Source organism: Brachypodium distachyon, chromosome 1, assembly GCF_000005505.3.
Source record: "Brachypodium distachyon strain Bd21 chromosome 1, Brachypodium_distachyon_v3.0, whole genome shotgun sequence".
NCBI classification, from domain to species: domain Eukaryota; kingdom Viridiplantae; phylum Streptophyta; class Magnoliopsida; order Poales; family Poaceae; genus Brachypodium; species Brachypodium distachyon.
This window is the reverse complement of record NC_016131.3, coordinates 69,415,595-69,441,384: the sequence shown is the minus strand read 5'-3', so window position 1 is coordinate 69,441,384 and position 25,790 is coordinate 69,415,595. Positions and strand designations below refer to the sequence as shown.

The following is a 25,790-nucleotide window of genomic DNA, read 5'->3' as shown; positions in this document are numbered from 1 at the left end:
AGATCAAGCGATCAAAATCAGAAAAGACGAGGAGGAAACACAACAAATTAAGGACAATGAACTGTGTACAGCATGATCCCAACAACAGAGTTGTACAACAATCACAATTTCCTTTGATGGAAGGAAACAAAAACGGATAGATCCGTTTACAATTTCATAGACAACCCACACGTGTAACCATAACATTTATTTTGACCAACAAAAACAATACGAGAATACAACCAGGATGTAACCAAAACATAGCAACATGGCAGCCCGAAAAAAGTGCTTTCAGTCTGATCGTCAGCTGCTGCTTCTCGGCCGGTATCGCTTGAAGGAATGGGATGATCTTGATCCGCGGCAGCTTCTTCTCCGGTATCACTGGCGGGATGATCTTGATCTTCTGCGGCTTCTTTGTGGGCAATGCCAGCGCGTTGATCTTGGCAGCAGCGGCATCGGCGGGACGAAGAGCGGCGAACCACGTGAGTTTGAGCGCGGCAGCCGCGGTGAGCCGCTTGTTGGGGTTGCAGGTAAGAAGCCCTTCCAAGACCTTGAATCCGTCCGCGGATAGAGTTTCTTCAGGGAACATCTCCCGCAGCCTGCTGTGTTGCGGATGGACCATGGCCGGCAACAAACTCAGCGCCTCACCGGCGAGGGGCAGCGACTTGAACTCCGGCCACGCCGTCTCGTCTGGGACGTCGAGCACGCTGAAGATACTACAGAGCTGGGACAGCGACCCGTCGTCGTCATCTTCGTCGTCTTCGCCGTCGTCGAACAGCGCCTCGCCGGTGACGAGCTCGGCCATGACGCAGCCGAGCGACCACGTGTCGACGAGCGCGTCGTAGTCCTTCTTCTGGAGTAGCATCTCTGGCGCCATGTAGGTCAGCGTGCCGACCTGGTCGTACGGCGGCGGGTCGGTCATGGAGATGGCCAGCCCAAGGTCGCACATCTTGAGGACCCGATCCCCGGCGAGGATGTTGGCCGGCTTGATGTCGCGGTGGACGACGTGGCGCCCGTGCATCATCTTGGCGCCGTTCAGAAGCTTCCACATGAAGGCGCGCACCGTGGGCTCCGGCAGCCGCGGACCGTGGCGCCGCGTGTCCCTGAGAAAGTCGTCGAGGCTCGGCGCCTCGACGTACTCCATGACGAAGCAGAGGTCGCCGGTTCTTGGGTCGCGTGCCAGGCCCTCGAAGCCCACCACGTATGGGTTCCCGCTGCAGTCCTGGAGGAAGCGAGCCTCCTGCAGGAGCTCGGCGGCGTTGGCGATCTTGTCCGTGGAGGTGAGGTGCTTGATGGCGAGGATCCTGCCGGTGGCCCGGTGGCGCGCCCTGAACACGGCGCCGAAGCTGCCCTCGCCGATGCAGGTCGAATCCACGTAGTAGTCCTCGGTGCTGCCTATTGTGATGTGGTTCCTCTTCCAGCGCGTCGACATGGCTAATACTTGGGTCGCCGCCGCGTGGACGCTGTTGAGGAAGACTGCCATGGCGCGAACAGAGGTGGAACTCGAGGGAGGGGATGGAGGAGCTCTGGGCGGCACATATAGATCGTGAATCCACGAGCAATCGCCCCCCTACTCGGACTTGCATACGGATTGAACTAGAAAGCTCGGTCAAATCCGAGTGCTGCTTCGCAGGTTATCGGACTCGTACCTGCGAGGCCGTTTCGTACGTACGGGTCTTGCGTAGGGGATCAACCCACCTCTTGTGCTGCTGCACTTGCTTTTTTCTGCGTCGAACTCGGGCTGAATTCAATTGAATGCCATGAGGCAGGACATGATTGGGGGATACATGCTTTTGATTCATCTCAAGTTTCTATGTTCAGGAGTATGATAGGATTTCCAGCTTGTGTTTTTTATTCGTCTCAACTGTGCTACTCGCTCCGTCCCAAAATAAGTAACGTGAATTTGTATAGATTTTTATATAAATCCACGTCAGTTACTTTGAAACGGAGGGAGTATGATTTTCAGCTTTTGCTCAAGGGACCTGATTTTGTTTCGAGGAACCGCACTTTAACTAGAGCAAAACTGAACCAAGATCAAGACCATAACAGAAACTCTTACAATTTCAGCATCGTTAACAAATTTTTGCAACAAAGGATATACTGTACTCCAGTAGATTTTAGGATGCCATTGTACAGAACAATCATTCAGTTCTCTACATCCTCATTTTCAGATGGCCATACTAAGCGGATATGCAAGGGCATGAATATCTGCAAAGTAGCGCAATAGTAAATCGAGAAATTGAGGTACAAACTCTGAACCGTGAATAACCTGTGTATTATTGATTGTTTGGTTCTGCTCCTTATCTTGATGATTCTAGGATTATGTTTTTTTTTTCTTCATAATTCTGGTCTGGCCGCAAACTTCTAGTTGGTAGTAACAGATTAAACTTGCCATTGTTCGGGCCATTCCAGTTGACTTTTATGCCTCTGCAACTTTGTACTAGTATTTTGCAACTTTCATAGGGTTAACTTAGATATATTATTTTTCAGTTATTTTTCTAAATATATTTATTCATATCAGTTAATTTTAAAAAATTGACTGAATTGCGAAAGGCATAAAAGTTCCATGCAATTATCTAATTCTCTTTATTCAGCAACATGGTATGCCGTGAACTGTCTAAGCTAATCCATGTTTGTTCTGCATTTAGTTAATATCGATTTTTGTTCTGCATTTAGTCAATACCGATGTTTGTTCTTTTAGCATTTAGTATTTCACCTCTTCTAGGTCAAAGCCTACAATCCATTGCTTGGCAGCTATAGACTTCTTAAATTAGCTATAGGATACCCGACCTTTGTAATCTCATGTCGTCTCCTACTAATTTGAACAAACGTCCATTATTTATGATTCCACACATATATAAATGAGTATATTATGCTGAAATTTACATTAGGGTGTGAATATAACCCACAAAGTTTCTCCTGTTTCATAACTAAGAAGGAGCAGTTTCTGCTTGATTATGTTGTTGCATTAAGCAATGTTCAGAACTGCAGGGTACGGCGAAGGCTAGGCGGACGGAAACAAAGGCTCAACCGTGAATGATGAAAAAATGGACCGAAACCCCTGTGTTCGGAGCCTCCGGGATACGACGAAGGCTAGGCGGACTAAAACAACGGGGGGTTACGGTCCCCCAAGGCTAACCTGATAGAAACCACGGTGGTCTGAGCCTCACGCGTGAATGATGGAAAAAAGGACCGAAACAACGTAGGGTTACGCCTAAGGCCGGCGGGTGATGCAATGTCCTTGTCGCGACAGCAAAAAACGCTTGTTTTTTGACACGTGACAGTGGTGCCCCGCTGCAGTGTAAACAGTTTGCCGGGGAACCAGCGGGGGATGTCTCCCCCGGGTATAGTAGGGGGAGGCAGTCCCCCGCTGGGTCAGCCGAAGGAGTTCCGTTTTTCACGCCCAGTGCCCCTGTCTTTGTTTGCTTGCGTAATGGATGGAAACCATGCGGTGTTACGCCTTGTTGGTAAAGGAAGGCGTAACCACATGTAACTATCGGTCGTTACGTTCCTGGTATAGCTGAGAGTCAGAGACTGAGAGTCTTCTCATTTTGAGTTATGGACGATGGGTCTGATTCATCGGTAGACATAGAGATAAAGGAGGACAAAGTACATTTTTTCATGAGAACCTTCTCATGTAAGTTTTTGTCAGTCGCAGACAACAGAACAGAGAATGCAAAGTGTGTAACTAACTGAAATTAGGGGACTATCTCATTTGCACCGCAGTTAATGGTGCACCATTTCTCTTAAAACTTCAGCACTGAATTTTAGCCCACAAACACCCTCGTCAGACAGCCTGTGCGAGTGCAGCCAGAATGGATGTCCCCTGATTACTTTAGAGCTCTTTTACGGTACCCCGAGTTTAACATAGATCGTTCATTTGTTCTGATCTAGTGGCCCGTATGATTTGGTACTCCATTGCTAATCCTACGGAGTACCGAGTTGAAAACGGATGGAGTGCCCTGATTTGGAGGGCAAAGTAGTAATCTCGTCAGTGTATTTTTTGTGCCTAAAAAAACTGAATCGTTGCTTTCAATCATAAAAATCATGACCCACCCGGCCGCCGCCGGCAGAGAAGACGAAGGATGCGCTGGATGGAGCAGGAACCGACCTCTCCGACCCTGGTCGTACGGCTGAAGCCATTGTTGTGGTACCGAGGTCACCGTCCTTTTTTTTTTGGAAAAGGAGAAAACCCCGGCCTCTGCATCGACTGATGCACACAGCCATATATTATTAAAGCCAAGCAAAGCTAGGCAAAGAAGCTGAACAAAGTCGACCCAAAAAGAAAAAAAAACAATGTCCACCAAACTACCACTAACCATATGATACACGCCGAAACATCTGCATGTACCATCATCATCGCCTAACGACACATCATTAGTAGGATACCACACAGAGGATGCTAAAAGACGAGCCAACCACCGCCTCGCTTCTAGCCTCTGTCGCACAACCTTCGGACCAGCAGCAACAGGCATGACTTGACGCATCTCCATGAGATGAGACGCCGTGCGTAGCACGTGCACTTGATATAATCAGCACCCCAACGAACGCAAACAAACAGTGTTGCTATTGCCGAGGGTCGGGACTCCAGATCAATCGTCGCCTTCCAACAGGCCAGGAGGAACAATCCATATACCTGCCTGAGCACGATGCCTTCAACTTCCAGCAACAAATCCGGCGCTCCTCCGACCTCCTTGGGCCGAGCCACCATGCTAGGCCACCATACGAGGCCTCAGATCGAACCCATGGCCGCAGGAGGTGTCTCCTGCACGACCTCGACCTGCAGCACCGCGGAAGGTATCAGCCCTTTGCCATGAGGACGGTGCCGACGGTGCCCACGACGATGGACCGACGGCAACGCCTCCTGCACCACCTCGATCGGCGCCATATGGCCGCAACTAAGCCCGCACAGGGGCCAGATCCGACCAGCCACCGCACCACCCGCAGCCACCATCCCGCGACTGGCCGCCATCCACGCCGTCGGCGGTGCGCATCGCCTGCCGCCCTTCACGCAGCGCGGAGAAGACACCCCGCCGTCGCCGTCCTCGAGGGCCGCCCGCGACCTCCGTCTCCAGTGGCATCAAGGAGGAGGAAGACCGGGAAGAGGGTGGAGGGGTGGCTGGTCACCTAAGTCCTAACACCGGCAACCGTTGCGTGCCCCTTTTGCGGGAGGAGCCGCTGCCACCCACCCATAGAAATCTAGGCTGATTCAGCCTGTTTGCTCTGGTTGATTCGTTGGCCATCTCGATCTTGCTCCGCGTGCGTGACTGTGAACAAATTCAATTCAATTGCCCATATGTTGATGGATTATTTGCCCCGTGGATGCGATTGATCTGTAGGGAATCGTGGGAATTCTAACATGCATTGATTCAGCTAATTTGATTCCTTAATCATATGATCTAGTTAGGCTCCCTAGCTATAGCTTTGAACAAATCCGAGCAGGACCTTCGTCGTTCAATCCATGGTGACGAGGGATGAGACGGTTGTATTAACAAGGATTACCGGAGTAGTTTAAGATGGGGTATTACTAATAAATTAATTAGCAAAAGATAATGACTAAAATACCCTTTATAATGGACGTCCAGATTTACTTGGTACTCCCAACTCTAACTTCGGAGTACCAGGCCGTAAAAATTACCTTACTTTGCCATTCGCCATCAGGCCAATCTTAAGATTTCTTTTGTTGTTCATTTCACCAATGTTGCGTTCATGCCAGTTCATGGTTAAGCTTGAGCCCTGCAAGATCATTCAGTCTGAGATGGCCTGAACATTTGAACAGCAACAACAGAGTTAAGAAAAGATTTTGTCAAGTAGTTATGTCAGAAGAATTAAGAAAAAGGTTAGAAAACATAGTTAAAGCATGATCTTCATGACATGATAAATTGCAGCACGGTAGAATTGAACTGATAGCAACAATCTCGATTTTTGAATAATGAAGAACTGTCCAGTAAGGCAGTGTTGGAGATATGCCCTAAAGGCAATCATGTGATGATGTTATTTCCTATGTATTCATGAGTTATTGTTATTGTCCTTGAACATCATCACTGATATGTATCAATAAATACGTGATTTGTTTGTGAGACTATGTATTCTATGATGTTGTTCTAATGGTCCCTAGTCATTGAGGTTATGCGGACACATAATCTAGACTAGCAATGTGAACCAGTATGATGACTATGTTTCACAAGTCATAGGGCAAGGTGTTGCCGACTGATAGCATGGACTCGACAATGAGATTGTGGAGTCGGACAGACCCGCACTGAGACACAACGAAATGATTGTCATTTGTTAGTCTCAGGTACGATGTATATGCCAGTCCTAGACCTGAGGTCATCACATGAGCTTGGGATGTGAATCGGCCTACTTAGGGGTTGCCAAACGCTACTCCGTAACTGGGTGGTTATAAAGGTAGCTTTCGGGTTTGCTGAGAAGCATGCTGCGAGTCATGGTTGAACAAGATGGGATTTGCCCCTCCTGTTCGGAGAGATATCTCTGGGCCCTCTCGAGTGATCAGATTCGGAAAGCATGGCCATGCGACTTGGGTTAAGTGTTAACCCGTTCGGGAATCTGTATCACAGGATCGAGAAGAGACTCGAGCTATCCACAAGGATGACAAGCACTCGCCTTGAGCTCGACACACATATCGTGAGGCAAAAGGAATGTTGCATATGACACATTGTATGGTTCGTCAATATACCTTGTGGTTACTTGGGAGTTGGCATGTGCTGCTAGGCGCCGCTACCAACTATCAACTTGAGTCGATGCCAGTGGATGAGTAAGGTGTTACTCGGGCCCGCAGTCCGAGCTCGTAGTCGTGTCCGACTGACCGCGAACCTGAAGGGTCACACGCTTAAGGGGTGGGAACCGAGTTGGATCGGATCCAACTTGTATCGGGCTTAGACTCCTAACGGGGCCTCAAGTGTTGAGCCCACTAGAGACGTCTATATAAGTGGAGGAGACCAACCCGTCTAGGGTTACACCAATCCAGACGCGAGTTAGACTCGGCCGTCACACCTCCACGCCCAAAGCCTTGCGATCGGATCTAGCAGTCCGCCGCACGGAGTTTCTCCCTGTACGTGTGGATACCTCGGAGGCGCTGCACCTGCGGCGCTTGGACGAACTGTTCGTGGGATCGGCGAGGAGGAGCAGGCTGTTCGACTACTCGGCATCGACGCGCTACATCGACTCTACTTCCGCTACGGGTCTGCGCGTCTAGTGGTAATCTCGTGATCCATTATCTACAGCATTGATCCGGGCGGAAACGGTAGAAATTTTATTTTGTGCTAGCGTAGCGTACCGCGTTCCCCAACAGGCAGTAACACGCATAAAGAAGTAGTAAGCCCATGATTGCTAGTGACCCGAGTGCTACCAGGAAAGAGGAGATGTGGTTGAAACCACCTGGTGATTTTTTCAAAATAAATGTGGATGCTAGCTTCTCGGTGGATGAGTTAAGAGGGACTATTGGTGCTGCTATCAGAGATAACAGTGGTGAACTTGTTCTTGCTGCTAATGGCAGGCTCCCTCTGGTGATGGATGTTGTTTCCGCTGAAGTTTCGGCTGTCCAGTTAGGCCTGGAGCTCGCGATTTCCCAGGGTTGCAGGAAGATAATCGTCAACTGTGATAACCTGGAGGTTGTGGAGGCGCTCAACAGGGGAGAGCGGGTTTATAGTTCGGCTAATGCTATCTTTGAAGAATGCTTTGCTTTGCTGAAAGAGTTTGGTAATGTGCAGATCTTGCATTGCAGTAGAAATACCAATTCTGTGGCTCATGAGTTGGCCCGGCAAGCAAAGTTCTTGCCGGTTGGCACCTGGTCTCACTCTCCTCCCCCCTTCCTAATCCCTTTTCTTTTAGACGATGTAACACTGGTTACCAAGTCTTAATAAAGAGGGCTTAGTTGTCAAAAATAAATAAAAATAAAGAGGCATAGATAGCAATGCATTTACAGTCAAAAGCAAGAACAATGCAAATTAAATTCAGAGGACCGATATACATAACTCTTAAAGAAAAATATTTTTCTAGGTACTGTTTATTACTCTGTAGCAGGCATCAACCATTCTTGTAGCTTTAGAATAGACATCACTTACACACTAAGCCAAAAGGGACAACTCTGAGAGCAAAGAGGCTCAACTCAACTCGAAATTACTACTGTAAATCCTCTGTTTTCCAATTTATCCTTCATTTCTCCCAATCAAAATACATATGAGCATCTAAAGGCAAGCTTCTCAGAATTTGACAGTACAATGTGAGAGATGGTACAACGTTTTACAGATGCTGTAACAAAGGCAATTATTCTGCAGCAATGCATGAACATGTTACATAATTCCTTTACAGCTTGAAGCTACGGAAATTAATTAACCTTGGTAGCATTCTACATGATCGATCCAAGGATAGTTACATCTACAGTTTTACAACGGTTGTGCGTTCCATGCCGCAAGTAAAATGCTCAGTAGATTCTTGTATCCGGCATCTCTGGCGGGATGATCTTGATCCTCAGCAGCTTCTTCTCGGCTGGCAGGAACGGGATGATCTTGATCCTCGTCGGCTTCTTCTCTGGTATCACTGGCGGGATGATCTTGATCGTCGGCGGCTTCTTCTGCGGTGTCGCTGGCGGGATGATCTTGATCTTCTGCGGCTTCTTTGTGGGAAATGCCGGCGCGTTGATCTTGGCAGCAGCGGCAGCGGCGGGACGAAGAGGAGCGAACCACGGGAGCTTGAGCGCGGCGGCCGCCGTGAGCCGCCTGGCGGGGTTGCACGTAAGAAGCCCTTCCAAGACCTTGAATCCGTCCGCGGACAGAGTTTCTTCGGGGAACATCTCCCGCAGCTTGCTTTGATGCGGACGGACCATGGCCGGCAACGCTCGCAGCGCCTCACCGGCGAGGGGCAGGGACGTGAATTCGGGCCATGACTTCTCGCTTGGAACGCCGAGCACGCTGAAGATACTGCGGAGCTGGGTTAGCGACTCACTCTCGCGCTCGTCGTCGTCATCTTCGTCTTCTTCTTGTTCGTCGTCGAACAGCGCCTCGCCGGTGACGAGCTCGGCCATGACGCAGCCGAGCGACCACGTGTCGACGATCGCGTCGTAGTCCGTCTTCTGGAGGAGCATCTCGGGCGCCATGTAGTTCAGCGTGCCGGCCTGGTTGTACGGCGGCGCGTCGGTCATCGAGATGGCCAGCCCAAGATCGCACATCTTGAGGAGCCGATCCCCGCCGCCGCCTTCTTGTTCTGCTGCCCCGACGAGGATGTTCGCCGGCTTGATGTCGCGGTGGACGACGTGGCGCTCGTGCATCATCTTGGCCCGCGTGAGGAGCTTCCACATGAAGGCGCGCACCGTGGGCTCCGGCAGCCGCGGGCCGTGGCGCGTGTCCCAGAAGAAGTCGTTGAGGCTGGGCGCCTCCACGTACTCCATGACGAAGCAGAGGTTGCCGGTTCTTGGGTCGCGCGCCAGGCCCTCGAAACCCACCACGTACGGGTTCCCGCTGCAGAGCTGGAGGAAGCGAGCCTCCCGAAGGAGCTCGCCGGCGTTCGCGCCCTCCGAGTTGAGGTGCTTGATGGCGACGATCTTGCCCGTGACGCGGTGGCGCGCCCGGAACACGGCGCCGAAGCCGCCCGCGCCGATGCAGGTCGAATCCACGTAGTCGTCAGTGCTGCCGACGGTGACGCGGCTCCTCTTGCAGCGCGTCGCCTTCGCTGATTCCTGGGTCGCCGTCGCCGTCGCCGTCGCGTGGTCGCCGTTGAGGACGGCAGCGGGGCGCTTGAGGAGGACGGCCATGGCGCGCAAACAGAGAGGTGGAATCGGAGGCAGGAGATCGTGGAGAGGATGGAGGAGCTCTGCGAATTTCGAAGACGGCATATGTGTAGGAGCAATGAGCTGATGCAGCCCCCGACTCGGACTCAAATCCGGATTGAACTAATGGAAGTTCGGTCAAATCCGAATGCTGCTCGCGCTACAGTAACTTGTTTCGCAGGTTTGCCCCGATCGCCGACGTAATTGGACATGCTACTCCGTACGGTGGCTGTCAGGTGGGTCCGACGCAAGGCGTGGCCCGGTTCGGCGTTTGCTTGCCGCTTGCGTTTACGTTCGCATCGTATAGCCCTGCGCGTATATACGGCGTACGCACGCGTCTTCCTTGCCTAGAGCTGGGGTGGCGGCTGCAGCTGCTGGTTGCTTCTCCTGTTCTGCGTATTCAGCACTGTCTGTGTCTGTTAGCCTGGTTGTATACTGAAACTATGGTTTCACTTGCCATGGAAATGGCTCGGGGTTGTTGTTAACTTGTTTGCATTTGCTTACCATGCAAAGGATTTTTTTTTTGAAACAATAGGCATCTCATTCATAAATAATTTGTCCATTATAGATCGATAATTGGTCCTGATCTCGTCAGGTGACACATTAAACCAGCAGGTACCAACATCATGTTCTGCAGATTTTGCAAGAACATGAGCTGCCTCGTTACAACAACATTAACAAGGATGAACTTCAAGATAAAAAACTTTGCAGCACTATACTTGATGTCCTGGACAATGGTGACAATTTAAATCAAATACTATTTGAATTCAAATTTTTCTACAAGGAATATTTAGTCTATGAATGCTACGCTAATGTATAAGCTCTCATATCTCACTGGTCGGGTACCATGTCACGTTGAACCGGCCATCTCTCAGTGCGAACTGGCGGGCACTCACGCTGCGTCGCTGCCGCTGCAATACCAACTCGTTACTGTCTAACATATGACACAAATCTACATATCCTTTTATTTCACGTAAAAAAATTCAAAAAAATTCGGTAATTTTTGCTCGGTAACACCATTTATCTATCAAGGATGGCTCTCAAGTGACATTCTGGGAGGATTCTTGGCTTGGTGTTCGTCTCCTTCGAGATCAATACCTTTCTTTATTCTTCATTGTTCGTAACAAACATGATACCTTGGCTCAGGTTCTCGCTTCCTTCCCACCAAATGTGTCCTTCAGAAGAAGCCTTGTCGGACCTAAATTGGTAGAGTGAACTGATCTCCTGACTCGTCTCTCTACCGTGAACCTATCTCCTGATCACAATGAGTTTTGTTGGAATCTTCACCCCAGCGGTTTATTTTTGGTCAAATCAATGTACCAGGCCTTGGTCCATGCTGATACGCCGATATCTACCAAACAATTATATAGATTAAAGGTTCCTCTAAAAATTAAAATTTTCTTTTGGTTCTTGCGGCGGGGGGTCACTCTTACTAAAGACAACCTAATAAAGCGGAACTGGAATGGTAGTCCGAAGTGTAGTTTTTGTGCTGAGGATGAAACCATTGTACACCTTTTTTTTTGGTGTTATGTCTCTCGATCTGTGTGGTCAATGGTCCAAATAGCTTATAATCTTTATCCTCTCCGTGATATTGCTCATATGTTTGGGTCCTGATTACGGGGTGTTAACAAAAGATTGAGCGCGCTTCTTTTGTACGGGGCAGCAGCTTTATGTTGGGCAATTTGGTTATACAGAAATGATAATGTTTTTAATAGAAAGAATTTAACTTCTCCAATGCAGGTTTTGTATTCTTGCACGCACTGGCTCCGTACTTGGTCTATACTCCTCAAGCCGGCAGACCGTCAACTGGCTTTGATGGCGTGCAACAGGCTGGAGCAAGTTGTCAGGGACATTTTTACCCACCATGGGTGACGGTCTAGCCTCCGCCTTGAGGCTGCTTGAGTCGTTATATTTCTTTCATTGTAATAAGTTTGTTCGGTACTTTTTGGCTATGTGCATTTCGGCGCAGAGGCGGGGGAGTGATACTCTTTGATTGTATCGCTCGATATAACATTGAGATCAATAAAAACTTTCGTTTTAAAAAAAAACACCATTTACCGTGTGTGTGTGGGGGGTGGGGGGGGGGGTAAACACGGTTACCGGACGGTAACCAAAATTACCGCCTGGATGACGTTCTGCTCATTAGGGCTTTCACAGTGTGTCAAAAACCAAATATGCCACGTAGTTGCAATTTGACAGTCATGCTAAATTCTGATTTTGCTACAATGCAGCGATGCCAAATCTGCATGTAGGTCGGGCCCACCAAAATATAAAATACCTCAAATAAATCCACCCCACCCCCGCTCACCTTATCTCTTCATCTTCCCTACCTGGCCGCCCGCGTGCCCAGCGCCTCCTCCACCTGACCCCAGCGGTGCCTCCAAACTCCCTCCGGCCACCTCCCCAGTCCCCACTGCGCCCCGCGCCTCCTCCGTCAGCGCCCCCTCCGCAACGTCTCCCCCTGCACCCCGCTCCGCTTCCGACCTCCTTCGCGCCGCCTCCGCCCACCTCTGTCCAGCGCCGCCTCCTCCCGCCCCTGCCCAGCGCCGTCTCCGTCGAGCGCCGCCTACACCCGCCCCTGCCCAGCGTCGTCTCCGTCGAGCGCGGCCTCCGCCCGCCTTTGCCCAGCGCCGCACCGCCTCCGCCCATCCCTGCTCGGCGCCGTCTCCGACCTCTGTGAGGCACCTCGCGACATCGGCTGCTGCTTCCGTGCCATGGCGCCAAACATGGGTGGGCAGCTTCCGTGCCATGGCGCCAAACATGGGTGGGCAGTGAGGCCGATTTGTTTATTCTTCGGCGGGATTTAGCACCGGAGCAGCTACTTGCTCCGGTTCCATATTTTTGGAATTTGGCATCGGTCTCACAATGGGGTCTTAGCGGTGCCAAAAGCCAAATTGACAATTTGGCACCTCAATTTGGCCTGCACTGTGGAAACCCTTGTTCCTGAATCGATGCACTCGAGACTGAAACTCGAAGGGACGCTCCGACTGAGTACCTCGCGCGTGAGGACGCCAGGCCCAAGTTCCAATTTCCTTAACATAGGCTAGTGTTAGTTAGGAATTTGGAAAAGAACGAGAAACTATGATAACTCGAATGGAAAATAAAGACACAAGGAGACCTGGACCGCAAGAAAAAAAAAAGGGAAAGATTTAGGGGGATGGGCGGTATTTAAACAGATTAGAGCAACAAGTCACACCAACTACCACATGGTAGATTTGAGCTCTAAACACCATTTAGGCTGAACGTGTTTCCCGTCAAGTTTAGGGTGACAAATGGTCAATATTTGCCGCCTAAAATGTGGGCTGGGTTTTGACAGATGCAGATGTATTGACATTTGATACACATTGGGATTTTGGGCGTACTGTATAGATCAGCTTTAGATGTTGGCAGAGCTGTAAATGTGCAGTTTTGAGTTTCTGCTCAAATCCTGGCCTAGCAATAACTCAGATCAAGCAATCAGAAATCAGAGAAGACAATTAGGGAACACAACAAATTAAGGACAAAAAAAAGCTGTGTACAGCATGATGCCAACTACAGAGTTATATGATACAACAATCACAATTTCCTTTGATGGAAGGAAACAAAAACGATTGGATTTACAAGTTCATATACACCCACGCCTACCTACCTCTTGAATCTTGGTCCTATGTCGAAGATTTATTTTGACCAACAAAAACAACGAGAATACATCCTGGATGTAACCAAAACATAGCAACATGGCACCCCGAAGACAAATGCTTCAGTCGGTCGTAGATGCTCATGAGCGATGAGGCATCAACCGTGAAGCAAAAAAATTGGGGGTGCCAGCTCTGAAGCAAACCAGAGGAGAATATGCTTCCTACGGCCTTCTCTTTCGTTTCTGTTGATTGAGATTCAGAATGGTTCCCTGCTCATGAATCGTGGAAACTTGGTTGTTCCACGGCAAGTCAAGGCTGCTTTAAGATGCGTACATCTGATCGAGTAGTATGACGACGGCCATGGCGAGCGCCGGCTCGAAGCCCGGCTCCACCACCAGCCGGAACACGTCCGGGCCGACGGCGGCCTCCTTCCTGCACACCGTGGCCACGCGCCGCCCCTGCTCGCCGCCGCCGCCGGAAGCCGAGGCGAACATGTCGAGGCTGCGGCCGACGTAGGAGCCCTCCACGTGGTACCGGGGGGCGTCCCCGCGGTCGGACGCTCCTCGCACCGACGACAGGCGAGCGAGCGACTTGGTCGGGAGCAGGCTCATATTCCGCCGCGCCGTGAACCGCTTCGGCGCGGCCGACGCCGCGTCGCCGTCCATGATCGACCACTCGTCCGCTAGACTCAGCTTCTGCAAGAGGATCACGAAAGCAACACCAGTTAAATTGATTGACATGGAAAAAATCTTCTTCCCAGAAAAACCAACGCCCGAATCAAACACACGGAACTCACCCCCCCAAGGCCCAAGAGAGAAATTCGCTGTATACCTTGCGGCAGATGGTGAGAAGGGCGCGGCCGTCGGCGTCCATGAGGACGACCTCGCGGGGGGAGCCGCCGGCGTACGTCTCGACGCGGAAGACGAGGTCGCCTTTGCTGTCGAACACCGTGAACCCCTTCCCGTTGAACAGCAACGACCGCCGCCACACGGTCAGCGCCACCGGCTCCCTCTTCTCCCCCGCTGCTGCCAGAGAAGCAACCGCCGTCGCCTCCCTTTTCTCCTCCGCTACTGCCAGAGAAGCAGCTACCGCCGCGGCGTTTGGGTGCACCTTGGTCATGGATGGAAAGCTAAGCTCTGTCGACGCTTGTGCTGTTCTGTGCAGGAAGCAGAGGAAGTCAAGGTGTAGGCGAAATTATCAGAGTAGTGGTGCTGTGTGAGGTTGAGGTGAAATTGAGAATACCATGGTGCCGTGGCTTTATAACTTGGAAAACGCGTGGACGAAAACGCCCCTTGGTTTACAGCTTTGCCTTTGCAACCCTTTGTGGTTCAATCACTGGTGATTGGCGAACGCTTGGTTGGTTCGTTTGTGGTTGGTGTTTTCACCGGGTTAGTGTACTTCTATTGTATATTCTATTTACTTCTATGCTTCAGGTTTTTACTTTTAAATTGTATATTTAACTGTTCACATTTCAAAGTTTTCTTTTCTAAAAGCAAAAGTTATCTTCAATTACTACTCCGTGTATAGATTGATTCATTTATGAAAGTAAAAATAAATATATTCATAAGCCACGCCATCAGTAATGTAATACTCACTCCTTTTCTCAATATACATGTTGTGTTGGGTTTTGTTAAGACGGATGCTTCACTATTATGTGATTCATATGATGCAAAACCACAATTCTATGTAAGTACTTTCGAAGACAAATCCGGTGATATAAATTTCATTTCATAAAAACCATGTATTAACAATGCAATTCTTGATCAAACTTTTGTGTACGTTAATGAAACCTAATACACTTATACACCATGTATTAAGCATTAATCAGGCAACTAGATCTCTCTTCCATTCCTTCTTCCTCTCACTTCGAAGATATTTTTTGGTACTACTGCATGCTTCACAGACAAATGCAACATTTTTCTGAATGTCAAAAAATCCGAAACAATTTAAACATGTACATGTATGTGTTTTTATATCCATATATAAATTTTCATTGAAAAGAGATAGAAAGTTGTGTCCTATGCAAAAAAACAATTTACTACCCTAAAAATTGCTTTTCAAGTGCAATTTTTGTCTTCTTCTCTTTTGTCTGGGCCAAAAATAATCAGTTTCCATGAAATTTACGGCCACACAAAGTACACGAGATTTTATATCTGTAAAATTTCAGATTTTGTACGTTTTCAATTATTTTTCTCAATGTTTACTCACCTTGGGGAGCCAAGACGCTGCACTCAGGTTCCCATATTTATATATTTTTTAAAGTTTTTCATTTCAAGAACTTCTATATATCCGGGAAACATCGTCTTTAGATATCTCCTTAGTCGTGAGAGCTATTGGTACAGCGTGGTGCCTCCCGAGTACTACCAAGAAAGACCTAACATATGTTTAGTCGGTGACCAGCTTGTGCAAATTAACCTATCCTAAGTACTAAGCCCCTACTGGCGCATCTGTTCAATTTGATGCCAGCCACAAGATTCCCAGAATTTAGCAAACCCCTTCATCATTTTTTTTTGAACGGGAACCCCTTTATCTTTTTTGGGAATGCATTATCGTATCTTTCGACAATCCTTATGCACACTGAAGCAAACAGGGAGCTAGCGGCCAAGTGCAAACACTATCAATCAGCCACAAACACTGTAAACAAGAATATCTTTGCAACAACAGGCAAACGCAGCAGTTTGATCGATCAAAGCACCTAGTCAAGCACGCCGTAGCGTGGAAAGGGTAAAACTCCATTTCCGCGGCGGAGAGCGCGCCACGTCGGACGCGTTAACACCAAGTTAGGGACTTTAAACTAAGCATGGAGGCGGCCTAATGCTGGGCGCTGTTAGCTCGGGCGGCGCCGGCGGGACCCGCTTCTCCGTGAGCTAGAGGCTCACAGGCCACACCACAGAGGCCCCCCTCCCTGGCTAATTAAGCCCGCGGCCCCCGCCATATCATTATCTCGAACGCTAATGCGATGCTTTGCACCTGGGTGTGTGCCTGCTGGCTTAGATCACTCTCGCCATTTGTTTTAAGTGCCTAGGATCAGTTAAGAAACCAGTTCATGTCGCCATCCCGCGCCATTGGATGGCTGCGTGCGCGAGGTCACCGGCTTTGGCTGCTCATTGCTAATTAATCGCTTGTTATTGTTAGTGGATTTGCTTGGCTACTTGTTAATTGACGTAATAACCGTACAGAAGAAAAAAAAAACTAGGATGAGTAAGAGTCAAGGATGGTTGTTGTTGATGTGTCTTTTTGTTTGGTTTAGCGTTGCGGGCGCTTGGTATGGACTGAAGATGCAAGCCATCGACGTACGTGTTGAGGTTTCTATTTCTAATTGTATATATCATGTCATGGTGGTAGTGAGGTTAACAATTAATCCTGGAATTTCATGACGTGGCTTGGAGATCTTTTTGTGTGTGCGCAAGAGGGGCCTGGGAAGTTTCAATGTTGCTTACAAGTCTTCACTGTTGCTATATCAGACATTTTTTCAGATTTATCAAACCTGGCTTTTTAGAAGCTAGTAGCCGTGCTCGCAGTTCGCCTGTCGAGCAACATAACTAACATTAGAGCACATAACAACTCACACGAGCCAGATGAACACGTGTCTGAACTCAGAAACAATGCTGCTACTGAAGCTAAACGTTAGATAGCAGAAGCCTCTGTCGATATATATAACGCCTCCCGGATCAGCCGTGCTAGGATATCTTTCGGGGCTCGCTCCCGGATTAGCTAGTGACCTACACTCGTATAATTGTGCAGCTTCAAGGACTTCAGCGCATTTACCTATGTGTTTGCATTCCTTAGTGTTCATGAACAGATTCTGGCAAGCAACCTGATTCTCAAGAAACAGAGAGGACATAGTTTCCAGCGTTGCCAGAGAACACAGTTTAATTCCTTTCAAAAACATATTTTAGAGGAAGGAGCATCAGCCCCCGATTTCATTATAGAAATCAACACAGTTTACAGAGGTTTTTAGAGGTCTGCAACAAGGTATATAAAGCATAGGAACCAAACTTTGCCGATTACAACTGAAACCAGACTACAGGAGACTACAACTCCAACTACCAAAAGTTCCAATAACGATAAGAATATCTAGAGAAAAATACTTTTTTCGTCCCTCAACTTGTCGGAAAGTTCATTTCTCGTCCCTCAAAAACAATTCGTAATTTTTTCATCCCTGAACTTTCAAAACCGGACACTTTTAGTCTTTAAGGCTATCCGAAACGGTTTGTCTAACCACGTGTCCGGTTTGCACTTAAGCCCGTGACCGCCGAGGCTGTTGAAATTGGACGTCGTTGTGTTTTGGATCTCGTCCAGGCACTGGTTGTACTTCTCCTCCATCTGCATCATCCATATCTTGATTGAAAAAAATAAATGAAAAAATTATGCGAAAACCAGACATATGGCTAGGAAAACCATTTTGGATGGACTGAGTGACTAAAAATGTCCGGTTTTGAAAATTAAGGGAGCAAAAAAGTATGGAATTTTTTTGAGGGACGAAAAACGAACTTTCCGACAAGTTGAGAGACGAAAAAAGTACTTTTCTCGAATATCTAATCAGACAAGAATCCAACGATGAACAATCTTATCTAAATGTGGCATGTCAAGATGATAATACAGATTGACCAGTTAGCACTGCCTGTTGGCAAAAGGCCGCTCGGAGTCTGTTCCTGAATTCTTGTCGTGGTTTTAGTTCAAATTTGAAATATGTAAGTGTGAAATACTGAAGGTAAGTTCTACTCCCTCCATTCCTAAATACTTGTCGTGGTTTTAGTGCAAATTTGCAATAAAATCACGACAACTATTTAGAAACGGAGGTGGGACTACAAAACTAGAGTTTTCTTTGGGGATTTTTCTGTTTTCTTAGGCTGGTCATAATGAGTAGTAACATAAACCAGTAACATGCATATGTTACTACTTCAACAGTGGGTAGTAACATATTTGTGGTAATATAGAAGACTTATTTATTAGCTTTATAAACTCATTGTATTTGGGAAGTGTGATGTGATGGTAACATATCTAGTTACTCCAACCCTCTCTTTCCTCATTAATATCAGGACACATCACCCAAATTGCTTAATTGGTACTTTGGCTACTCCCACTAGCCTTAGCCGTTTGGGGATTTTTCTGTTACCGTGGGGATCCGTGAGATGCAACCAACCAGTTTAATCGCAAGAGAAGATTAACCGGCGGAATTATCTGCGGAACAAACGGAAGATATATCTTTGGCATATGCCGTTATGCACGTGCACCGCAAGGACTCGACGGGGATATATCTCCTCGTGCACCGCACCCCACACCTAGGATCCACCCGTTCCACATCCGACGGTCCAGATCTCACCGCGTCCACGGAAGCAAAGGCACGCTCCTTCCTATCCGCATCTAGCTGTTAAATACTCGTCGTCATTTTACACTACCGACTTCGATCGCGTTCTGATCAGTACCGGGTACTAATTCGTTGCGCCGGCGCGAGATCGATCGGAGGCGATGGGAGGGGGGAGCATGGGGGTCCGCGCGGCCGCCAAGGCCGCCATGATCGGCGGCTACCGCTCCGCTGCCGCCTACCGCCGCGCCGTGAAGCCCACCGCCGGCGCAGCAACCGCGGCCGACGGCCGCCCCGCGTCCACCTTCTCGGTGGTGGATGACTGGGTCATCACGGACCGCGAGGTGTTCGGCCCCGTGCCCACCTACGAGGAGGCCATGGCCGCCACCATCGACCTCAGGGAAGCCTTCGAGATGTGCGTAACGCCAAACTTACCCCCCTGCTCCGCTCTCTTCCCTTTCTCGTTTTCTTTGTAGATTAATGTCGAACTGGTGATAGATGGTTTATGCATGGCTACGGGAAGCTGCATACTGTTGCACGTTTAGTCGTTTTAGGCAATGACGCCCGATAGATTACACAATTTGTGGTCCGGTGCATGAGAAGATTGGTACATCAGGAGCGGTCGCCGGTCAAGTCATTTTCTGATAGATTCAACAGATCTATTGAAGACGCTTACCTTTTGGCTTGTCCAATCGTGTTTATTTTAGACATGCTTAATGTTTTGTGTGATTTTCCTGTCAGTCTGTCTCTGCAATCACATCATCGGGACTGTCGTTCAAAGAGTTTTTCATTGTGTATCTTTCAGAAAGGATGGTTGATAATTACCTGAATGAATCATGTAATTAATGTAGTTCAACCCATATGATATGATTATGCTTAAAATTGATAGTATTCCCAACACTTCGATTAATTTTATTTTACCTTTAGCTCTGCATGCCCCTTTGGCTCCTGTGGCAGATCTCATGTGTACTAGCAAACTGATGACTTGCGTTCATGTAACCAACCAGTGCTAAGGTTGAGTCTCATGTTGCCCACCTGGAAATTTCGAAGACAAAGGATGCCCAGGAAACATTTCAGGATCGTGTTCATTCAGAATCATTTAAGCATGAAGACAAGTATGAAAATTTATCTGTTTCCTCTGGAGCCTCTGGACGTGTTATTGAAGCCTTTACAATGCTACAGGAGAGTCCTGAAGCACAGGTGAGCTCTAACTTTGTTCAACACAAAGTTTGGGAGTCGGGATCTTTTCCTGTCTTTTATATTGATGAAATCACAGCCCATCTTATTTTTGAATCCATTATGCAACTTAAGTCCTGAATTGGCAATATATAAGTGCAAACAGCCTTATTGTATTGAGTACTCCTTTCTCTGCAGGATGTCGTTGCTTCGCTTGCTTCTGACAAGAATGTTTGGGAAGCTGTGATGAAGAATGAAAAGGTTTTGCAGTTCTACAAGACATGCGGGACAGGTAAGCATTAGCCTGTCCAGTGATACCTCTAATTCAGTAACCTTTTCATAAATTAACTCGGGCTTCTGTACCTTTGCTGTCTTAGACCTCAGTGAATCTTCTAGTGTTACTGAAGATAGTGACGCTGAGAGCTCACAAAGCAGCAGTGTGCCTTCACCGGGCTCTGGAGAAGCATTCAAGGACTACGTTGAGAAAATGAAGGCATTCGTGTCCGAGATGGTGACGAATCTTTCGAGCATTATGCAAGACCTGGTTGCAACGTCGGACAAGGGCCAGAGCAAGGGGAGGTTGAAAACCCTGATCATGAACACCAAGAAAGATTTTGCAAATGGCCCGTCGACCTTTGTGCTCCTGGCTATTGCGTCCATTTTCGTAGTTTTGCTCAAACGCGCGTAGTTCGAAAACAAACGAATCAGCTGCCAGGGTGTTTGTTTGGTGCTTCAGAGATTGGTTTTGTTTCAACATTTTCTTGAGCCAGTTAGTGTTTGATGTTCTTAGTTCAACAAGTCGTTGATTGCAAGTACAGGTCAATTTTAAGTCATTCCAACTTCCAAGGGTTTATCCTGTAACTGTGTCCACCTGGGTGATCATGTATACAAGATGAATAATATGACATGTTCACATGTTACTGCATCTTCTGCTTAAAAAATAACTTTGGTGTGCACTGGCTGATGGCATCTGCACTCATTGCTTATTGTACAACGTACAATCTGCACAGCTTTACAGGTAACAAGTCGTTATTGCAAGTACAGGTCAATGTTAAGTCATTCTAACTTCCATGGGTTTATCTTGTAACTGTGTTCACCTGGGTGAACATGTTCTACAATATGAATAATATAATATGTTCACTTGTTACTGCATCTGATTGAAAAAGAACTTTGCAGTTTGCACTGGTTGATGGCATCTGCGCTCATTGCTTCTTGTACAACGTACAATCGGCACAGTTTTACAGGCGAAACCATGCATATTAGCAGCAGAGCATCTACATGACTACATCTCTTGGAATCTAAATTATACAGAGTATGTTTTAAGGTTGACACATAAGGATTCACTGTGCATGCACGTCGATTAGGGGAACAAAGTAGAATGTATTAGGAGTAACACAATTTCTAATACTCCCTCCGATCCATATTAATCGTCTCAAATTTGTACAAATATAGATGTATCTGTATCTAAAAAGCATCTAAATACATGTAATATTTCGACAATTAATATGGATCGGAGGGAGTACATGTTCTTGGTTCCTCGAATATAATAAAGTGGATTGGAATGGGATGGTTTCACTCATTTGGTTTTCTATTTCAATCTACAACTTCCCCCATCCAGTTATTTCCTCGTGGTTTTCTATTGGCACAATGCAACTGTGTGAAACTGAAAAGATGACTGTTAAAAGCGGTTGTCCAGAAATGACAAAGTATTAGTACAACATGCCATGAAGAACAGTAACATACAAACACATAATCACAAACATGGAGTTTCCACTTGGATTTTCTATGTTCTATATGTAATACTGTAATTCATTCCATAGACAGGTGAAAAAATTAACTCCATCCAGTATTCTCTCTGACTCTCTGTCAATAGCTCAGCCTGCACAGAAGACAAGGCCAGGGTGTATAAGCTGTGAAGGCTCTCCAATGATAGTCAGGTAAAATATGCATAGTCCAAGAACATATGGAATACAAAGTACAGACCACCGTGACTGTGAACTGAAGGATTTCTTTTGCTCTTACAGAACAAAACAATAACTATATGAACTGCGATTAGGTAAAGCACTACAGTAACTCGAAGCAGAACAATCTAGTAATACCTCTTTGTCGCACAAACTGCAATCCTACAATCTGCTTTGTCAGCATTAATTTGAAGCAATATCATGTCCTAATCAGAGATTCCACAGGACACTGCTAATTGTGGACCTTGGGCATTCTGGACAGTTATTACAGCATCATAACATGAACGGACATGTCAAATGTTACCAAAGTCCCAACCAGTTGCTTCTTCAGAGAGAACCATAGGGCAATTCACATATACAATGCAGCTACCATCCAGAGAAATCTTTGAATTCTACACTAGGAGCATTCACTTTTCTTTTCTTGCTTGAATCATCTGCTGCTGCAGCATTTCTGGCAACATCAGCAGAGCCAGCTGCCCGAGCTTTCAGATACTTGCCAACTCCACTACCAGCACTTGTTGAAGCAGCAACACCAGTTCCTGGGTTGCTATACCATGATCCCACCTTATCCTGAATTAGTACAAACAAATGTTAAAACCACCATAGATACATAAATGCAAAGAAATCCATAAATATAACCGAAACAAGATGCAAAACATTACATGATCAGCATCCTTGTTCTGCTCCTCAATCTTTGCCTTTTCTTCCTCTTCATCTGGTTCCATGTAAGGATTCACAAATACACTAACTTTTAGTAACTTTATTTCCTCCTGTAAATCAAGGTAGAAATAGGAATACAACGTTCAGATATTTTTGTCCACTCAAGAAACAACTATGCAGGAGAACACAGTACATCAATCAAACCTAAAATAATATGGAACATAATGCTTAAAAGAGTAGGAGAACACAGTACATCAATCAAACCTAAAATAATATGGAACATTATGCTTAAAAGAGAATTATATTGCAATTGTGCCAAAGTTAATGGGCTAATGTTTGCGGTAAAAAAATTGTGTATGCAAGAAAACAAAGTAAAACTGCAGACAAAACAAAAATAATAATACTAACCAATGGCCGGTCATCGTCATCAACAGGGACCTTTTCCATAGTTGAAAGAGTGGTCAAACCACCGACCACCATGCCAAATACTGTGTGCTTGAAATTTAAATGGGCTGCAGACTTGTACAAGATGAAAAATTGGGATCCATTAGTATGGGGGCCAGAATTTGCCATGCTGACAACACCTCTTCCTGAATGTAGCAGCTTTGAATTCAATTCATCCTTGAAAGGTTGACCCCATATGGACTCCCCTCCACTTCCTGTGCCAGTTGGATCACCTCCTTGTATCATAAAGTTCCTGTTAAATGTGTGAGCAAACATAAATTATTTACATATGGCCATGGGTTATGGAATGATTAAACAATACCTATATATGGCTAATAAGAATAAGACAACATACTTGATGCTACGATGGAAGATAAGGCCATTGTAGTAACCGTTTTCACAATGAGTGAGGAAGTTTTCACACGTTCGAGGAGTAATATCACAATGAAGCTCCAAATTCAAATCACCATGGGTGGTATGCAACTGAACATATCCTTTCTTTTTTGGATTCTTTTCAACTTTGACATACTCAAATTCATTTTTGGTAACAGGATCATAGGCAGTCGACGTGAAAGAACGTGAAGCTGCTCCAGTAGTGTAACGACTTTTAACCTGAAATTATTGGACCAACTCCATAAGACAAACACCAATTGCATAACACAAGGCCTATATAAGACATGGAGATGAGATGAAAATTTACCAACTTGGCATTCACAGGAGCTCGATCCCCTGCCATGTGCATAGCAATTCTAGCAGCAGTTTTCTCAGCAGTACCAGATTTTGCTGCTGCTGCACTCCTGCCATGAACAGAGGCTGATGCAGCATCAACAACACTGAACGGTTGAGGAGGTTTTGCTTCTTTGCCTGATTTTGATTCACCCTCTTCTTTTTTTGCTAAAATGACAGCTAGAGCTGCAGCTCTTTCTTTTTGAGCTTTCTGTCCTCCTCCACCATGCAGAAAAGCCATCTTCCCTTTTTCAGTCCCCAGTTCCTTCATCATTTGCTTAAGATCACCAGAAACATTTATGTTGTAGGTTGGATCATCTTTCATTCGCTGCAACTCTGCGCAGTAGTTGGATAGGCAGAACATGTAAGTTAACCCATTTCAAAAGGAAAGACTGTATGTTAGATAGATACGGAACAACTGACACAAAATAAGTAACAGGGAAGGAGGGGGCATAAGTGAACCTTCATCCTCAAGTTTGAGGCCTTGTTTGACATGGTCAAATTCCCCTAGTACCTTGCTATCAAGCGCATTTGGATTCTACACCAATTCACAAGGTGAACATAATTAGGCTAGCGTTAATTGTACATAAGAAAATGAGTAACATGGATGTTCTTCAAAACAGCTACCTGAATTGTTATCAAGTCCTTTCGTGCGAAGGGCTCATCAGTTAGCAACTCTTTCCAATTCTTCGGTTTAATGTTAAGCTCATGGATTGCCTACAAACAGAAAGCAAAATCCATCAGCTTGGAACATACCATAACACCAAATTGACCACCTGAAAAAACTAGCATGTAGCTAACTGAAGGATAAATCCCACCTCATAACAGAAGACGTTCCCAGTAGTCTTTACAGCAACTATATGTGTGAATTCTGTAAAAACTTTATTCAAGACAGGACACTGAAACTCCCCTGCACAAGAAAAAAACATTTTAACATACAGAGTTACAGACAGAGAAGAGCAGCTAACATCAAAGGAATTTACTGTTGTTCTAGCAGTTCCACTTTGTTGAAGCTACATTGAAATTTTCATGCCATAGGTTTCAACTCACCGTCCGTGTTCTTATGGAACGTAAGAGGAATTAGATCATCCTGCTTCAGCGCTGCTCCAGTTACTGGATGCTTCCCAAATTTTTTAATATATGGGATTATGCTCCTACATTGAGAAGCAAGAACTCAGAACCCCTACCTTTTCATCTCTTGTATCAATAAGTTATCCAAAGAAGCATAAGGAATTGCAATGGTGTAACCAACTAGCCACTTACATTAAATCAAAGACACTTCCATCCACCGTGCACACTGGATCCTCAAATGGCAAAAACGTGAGCCTAGTACCCAAAGCAATAACAACCATTGTAAAGAAGAGGGGTTAACTTTAGTTACTAATCTCCCTAGAAAAAAAATCTCTAGTTACCTCAGCTGCTAAAGTAGCTCAAGTTATATAACGAGGGTTAAATAGCACGAACTGAACCTGAGCACATGAGCTCACAAGGGTAACTGATTTAACTAGTGAGTAGTGACATACTCCCTCCGATCCTAAATTCTTGTCTCAAATTTGTCCAAATATGAACGTATTTATTCTTAAAAAGTGTCTAATAGATACATGTAATATTTCGTCAACAATTTAGGATCGGAGGTAGTAGTATATTTCCTAAAAGATCAACAAAATTAAGTTCACGCCCTAAAGAAGAAACCATATAAGCTCAAGCTCTCTCAAAACTCGAATCAGAATCCCGAATTAACTAAAGAATAGAGGTAAGCAGGTAAATCTTCCTCTAAGGCTAGTGCGTAAACAGGGGAAGAGGGGATAAAGTAGGTAATTACGCGCAGCAGTAGAAGGGGAGGCGCTGGAATGGCGCAGTGGCCTCCCTGTTCTTGGCGCCGCCCCACTCCGTTGCCCACTCCGTCGCCGTTATGAACATCCGGTCCTTGCTGTGCTGCTTCTTCCCCATCTCGGAAAATCCTACAAGCGCGGGCCTCCGGCCGGTGCTGCGGTTGCCTGCCGAGCGGTCGGGTTTCGCCGGCGGCGAGGTGAGGCGGCGAGATTTGACGACCGGAAGTGTTCGGGCCGGGGAAGGAGAAAGAGCGGAGAGAGAGAACGAGAAAGGAATAGGCGGCTGATTCGTCCGCGGCTCGG

General features: G+C 46.7%; 5 protein-coding genes across 6 annotated transcripts; 1 reads left to right on the top strand and 4 right to left on the bottom strand.

Annotated features, from left to right (window-relative positions):
* Positions 1–154: 154 nt before the first annotated feature.
* LOC100837539 (putative cyclin-dependent kinase F-2) lies at positions 155–1,702 on the bottom strand. Its single transcript, XM_003561892.2, has one exon. It carries the CDS (start codon positions 1,460–1,462, stop codon positions 155–157), a length of 1,308 nt encoding a protein of 435 aa, XP_003561940.1. The 5' UTR covers positions 1,463–1,702.
* Positions 1,703–8,422: 6,720 nt separating this feature from the next.
* Positions 8,423–9,748, bottom strand: LOC100837231 (putative cyclin-dependent kinase F-2). The gene has a single exon (XM_003561891.1). The coding sequence runs from the start codon at positions 9,746–9,748 to the stop codon at positions 8,423–8,425; it is 1,326 nt and encodes a 441-aa protein (XP_003561939.1).
* Positions 9,749–13,239: 3,491 nt separating this feature from the next.
* Positions 13,240–14,633, bottom strand: LOC100829333 (protein LURP-one-related 8). Its single transcript, XM_003558518.4, has 2 exons — positions 14,212–14,633; positions 13,240–14,075 (listed from the first exon to the last, which is right to left on the bottom strand). Exons 1-2 carry the CDS (start codon positions 14,497–14,499, stop codon positions 13,701–13,703), a joined length of 663 nt encoding a protein of 220 aa, XP_003558566.1. The 5' UTR covers positions 14,500–14,633; the 3' UTR covers positions 13,240–13,700.
* Positions 14,634–18,794: 4,161 nt separating this feature from the next.
* On the top strand, positions 18,795–20,820 carry LOC100829035. The gene is made up of 4 exons (XM_010230716.3): positions 18,795–19,103; positions 19,696–19,888; positions 20,063–20,156; positions 20,242–20,820. Exons 1-4 carry the CDS (start codon positions 18,853–18,855, stop codon positions 20,550–20,552), a joined length of 849 nt encoding a protein of 282 aa, XP_010229018.1. The 5' UTR covers positions 18,795–18,852; the 3' UTR covers positions 20,553–20,820.
* Positions 20,821–21,518: 698 nt separating this feature from the next.
* LOC100828731 (peptidyl-prolyl cis-trans isomerase CYP65) lies at positions 21,519–25,763 on the bottom strand. Of its 2 annotated transcripts, XR_730048.3 has the most exons (12): positions 25,478–25,763; positions 24,919–24,981; positions 24,706–24,809; positions 24,474–24,565; positions 24,283–24,372; positions 24,118–24,193; positions 23,630–23,991; positions 23,285–23,541; positions 22,894–23,182; positions 22,488–22,595; positions 21,964–22,395; positions 21,519–21,743 (listed from the first exon to the last, which is right to left on the bottom strand). XR_730048.3 is itself a non-coding variant. In XM_003558516.4 (11 exons), the coding sequence occupies exons 1-11, from the start codon at positions 25,603–25,605 to the stop codon at positions 22,192–22,194; spliced, it is 1,773 nt and encodes a 590-aa protein (XP_003558564.1). In that variant the 5' UTR covers positions 25,606–25,763; the 3' UTR covers positions 21,792–22,191. The 2 variants fall into 2 exon arrangements, 1 of the variants encoding a protein (XP_003558564.1); XM_003558516.4 differs by lacking the exon at positions 21,519–21,743 and having other exon boundaries at positions 21,792–22,395.
* Between the last annotated feature and the right edge of the window lie 27 nt (positions 25,764–25,790).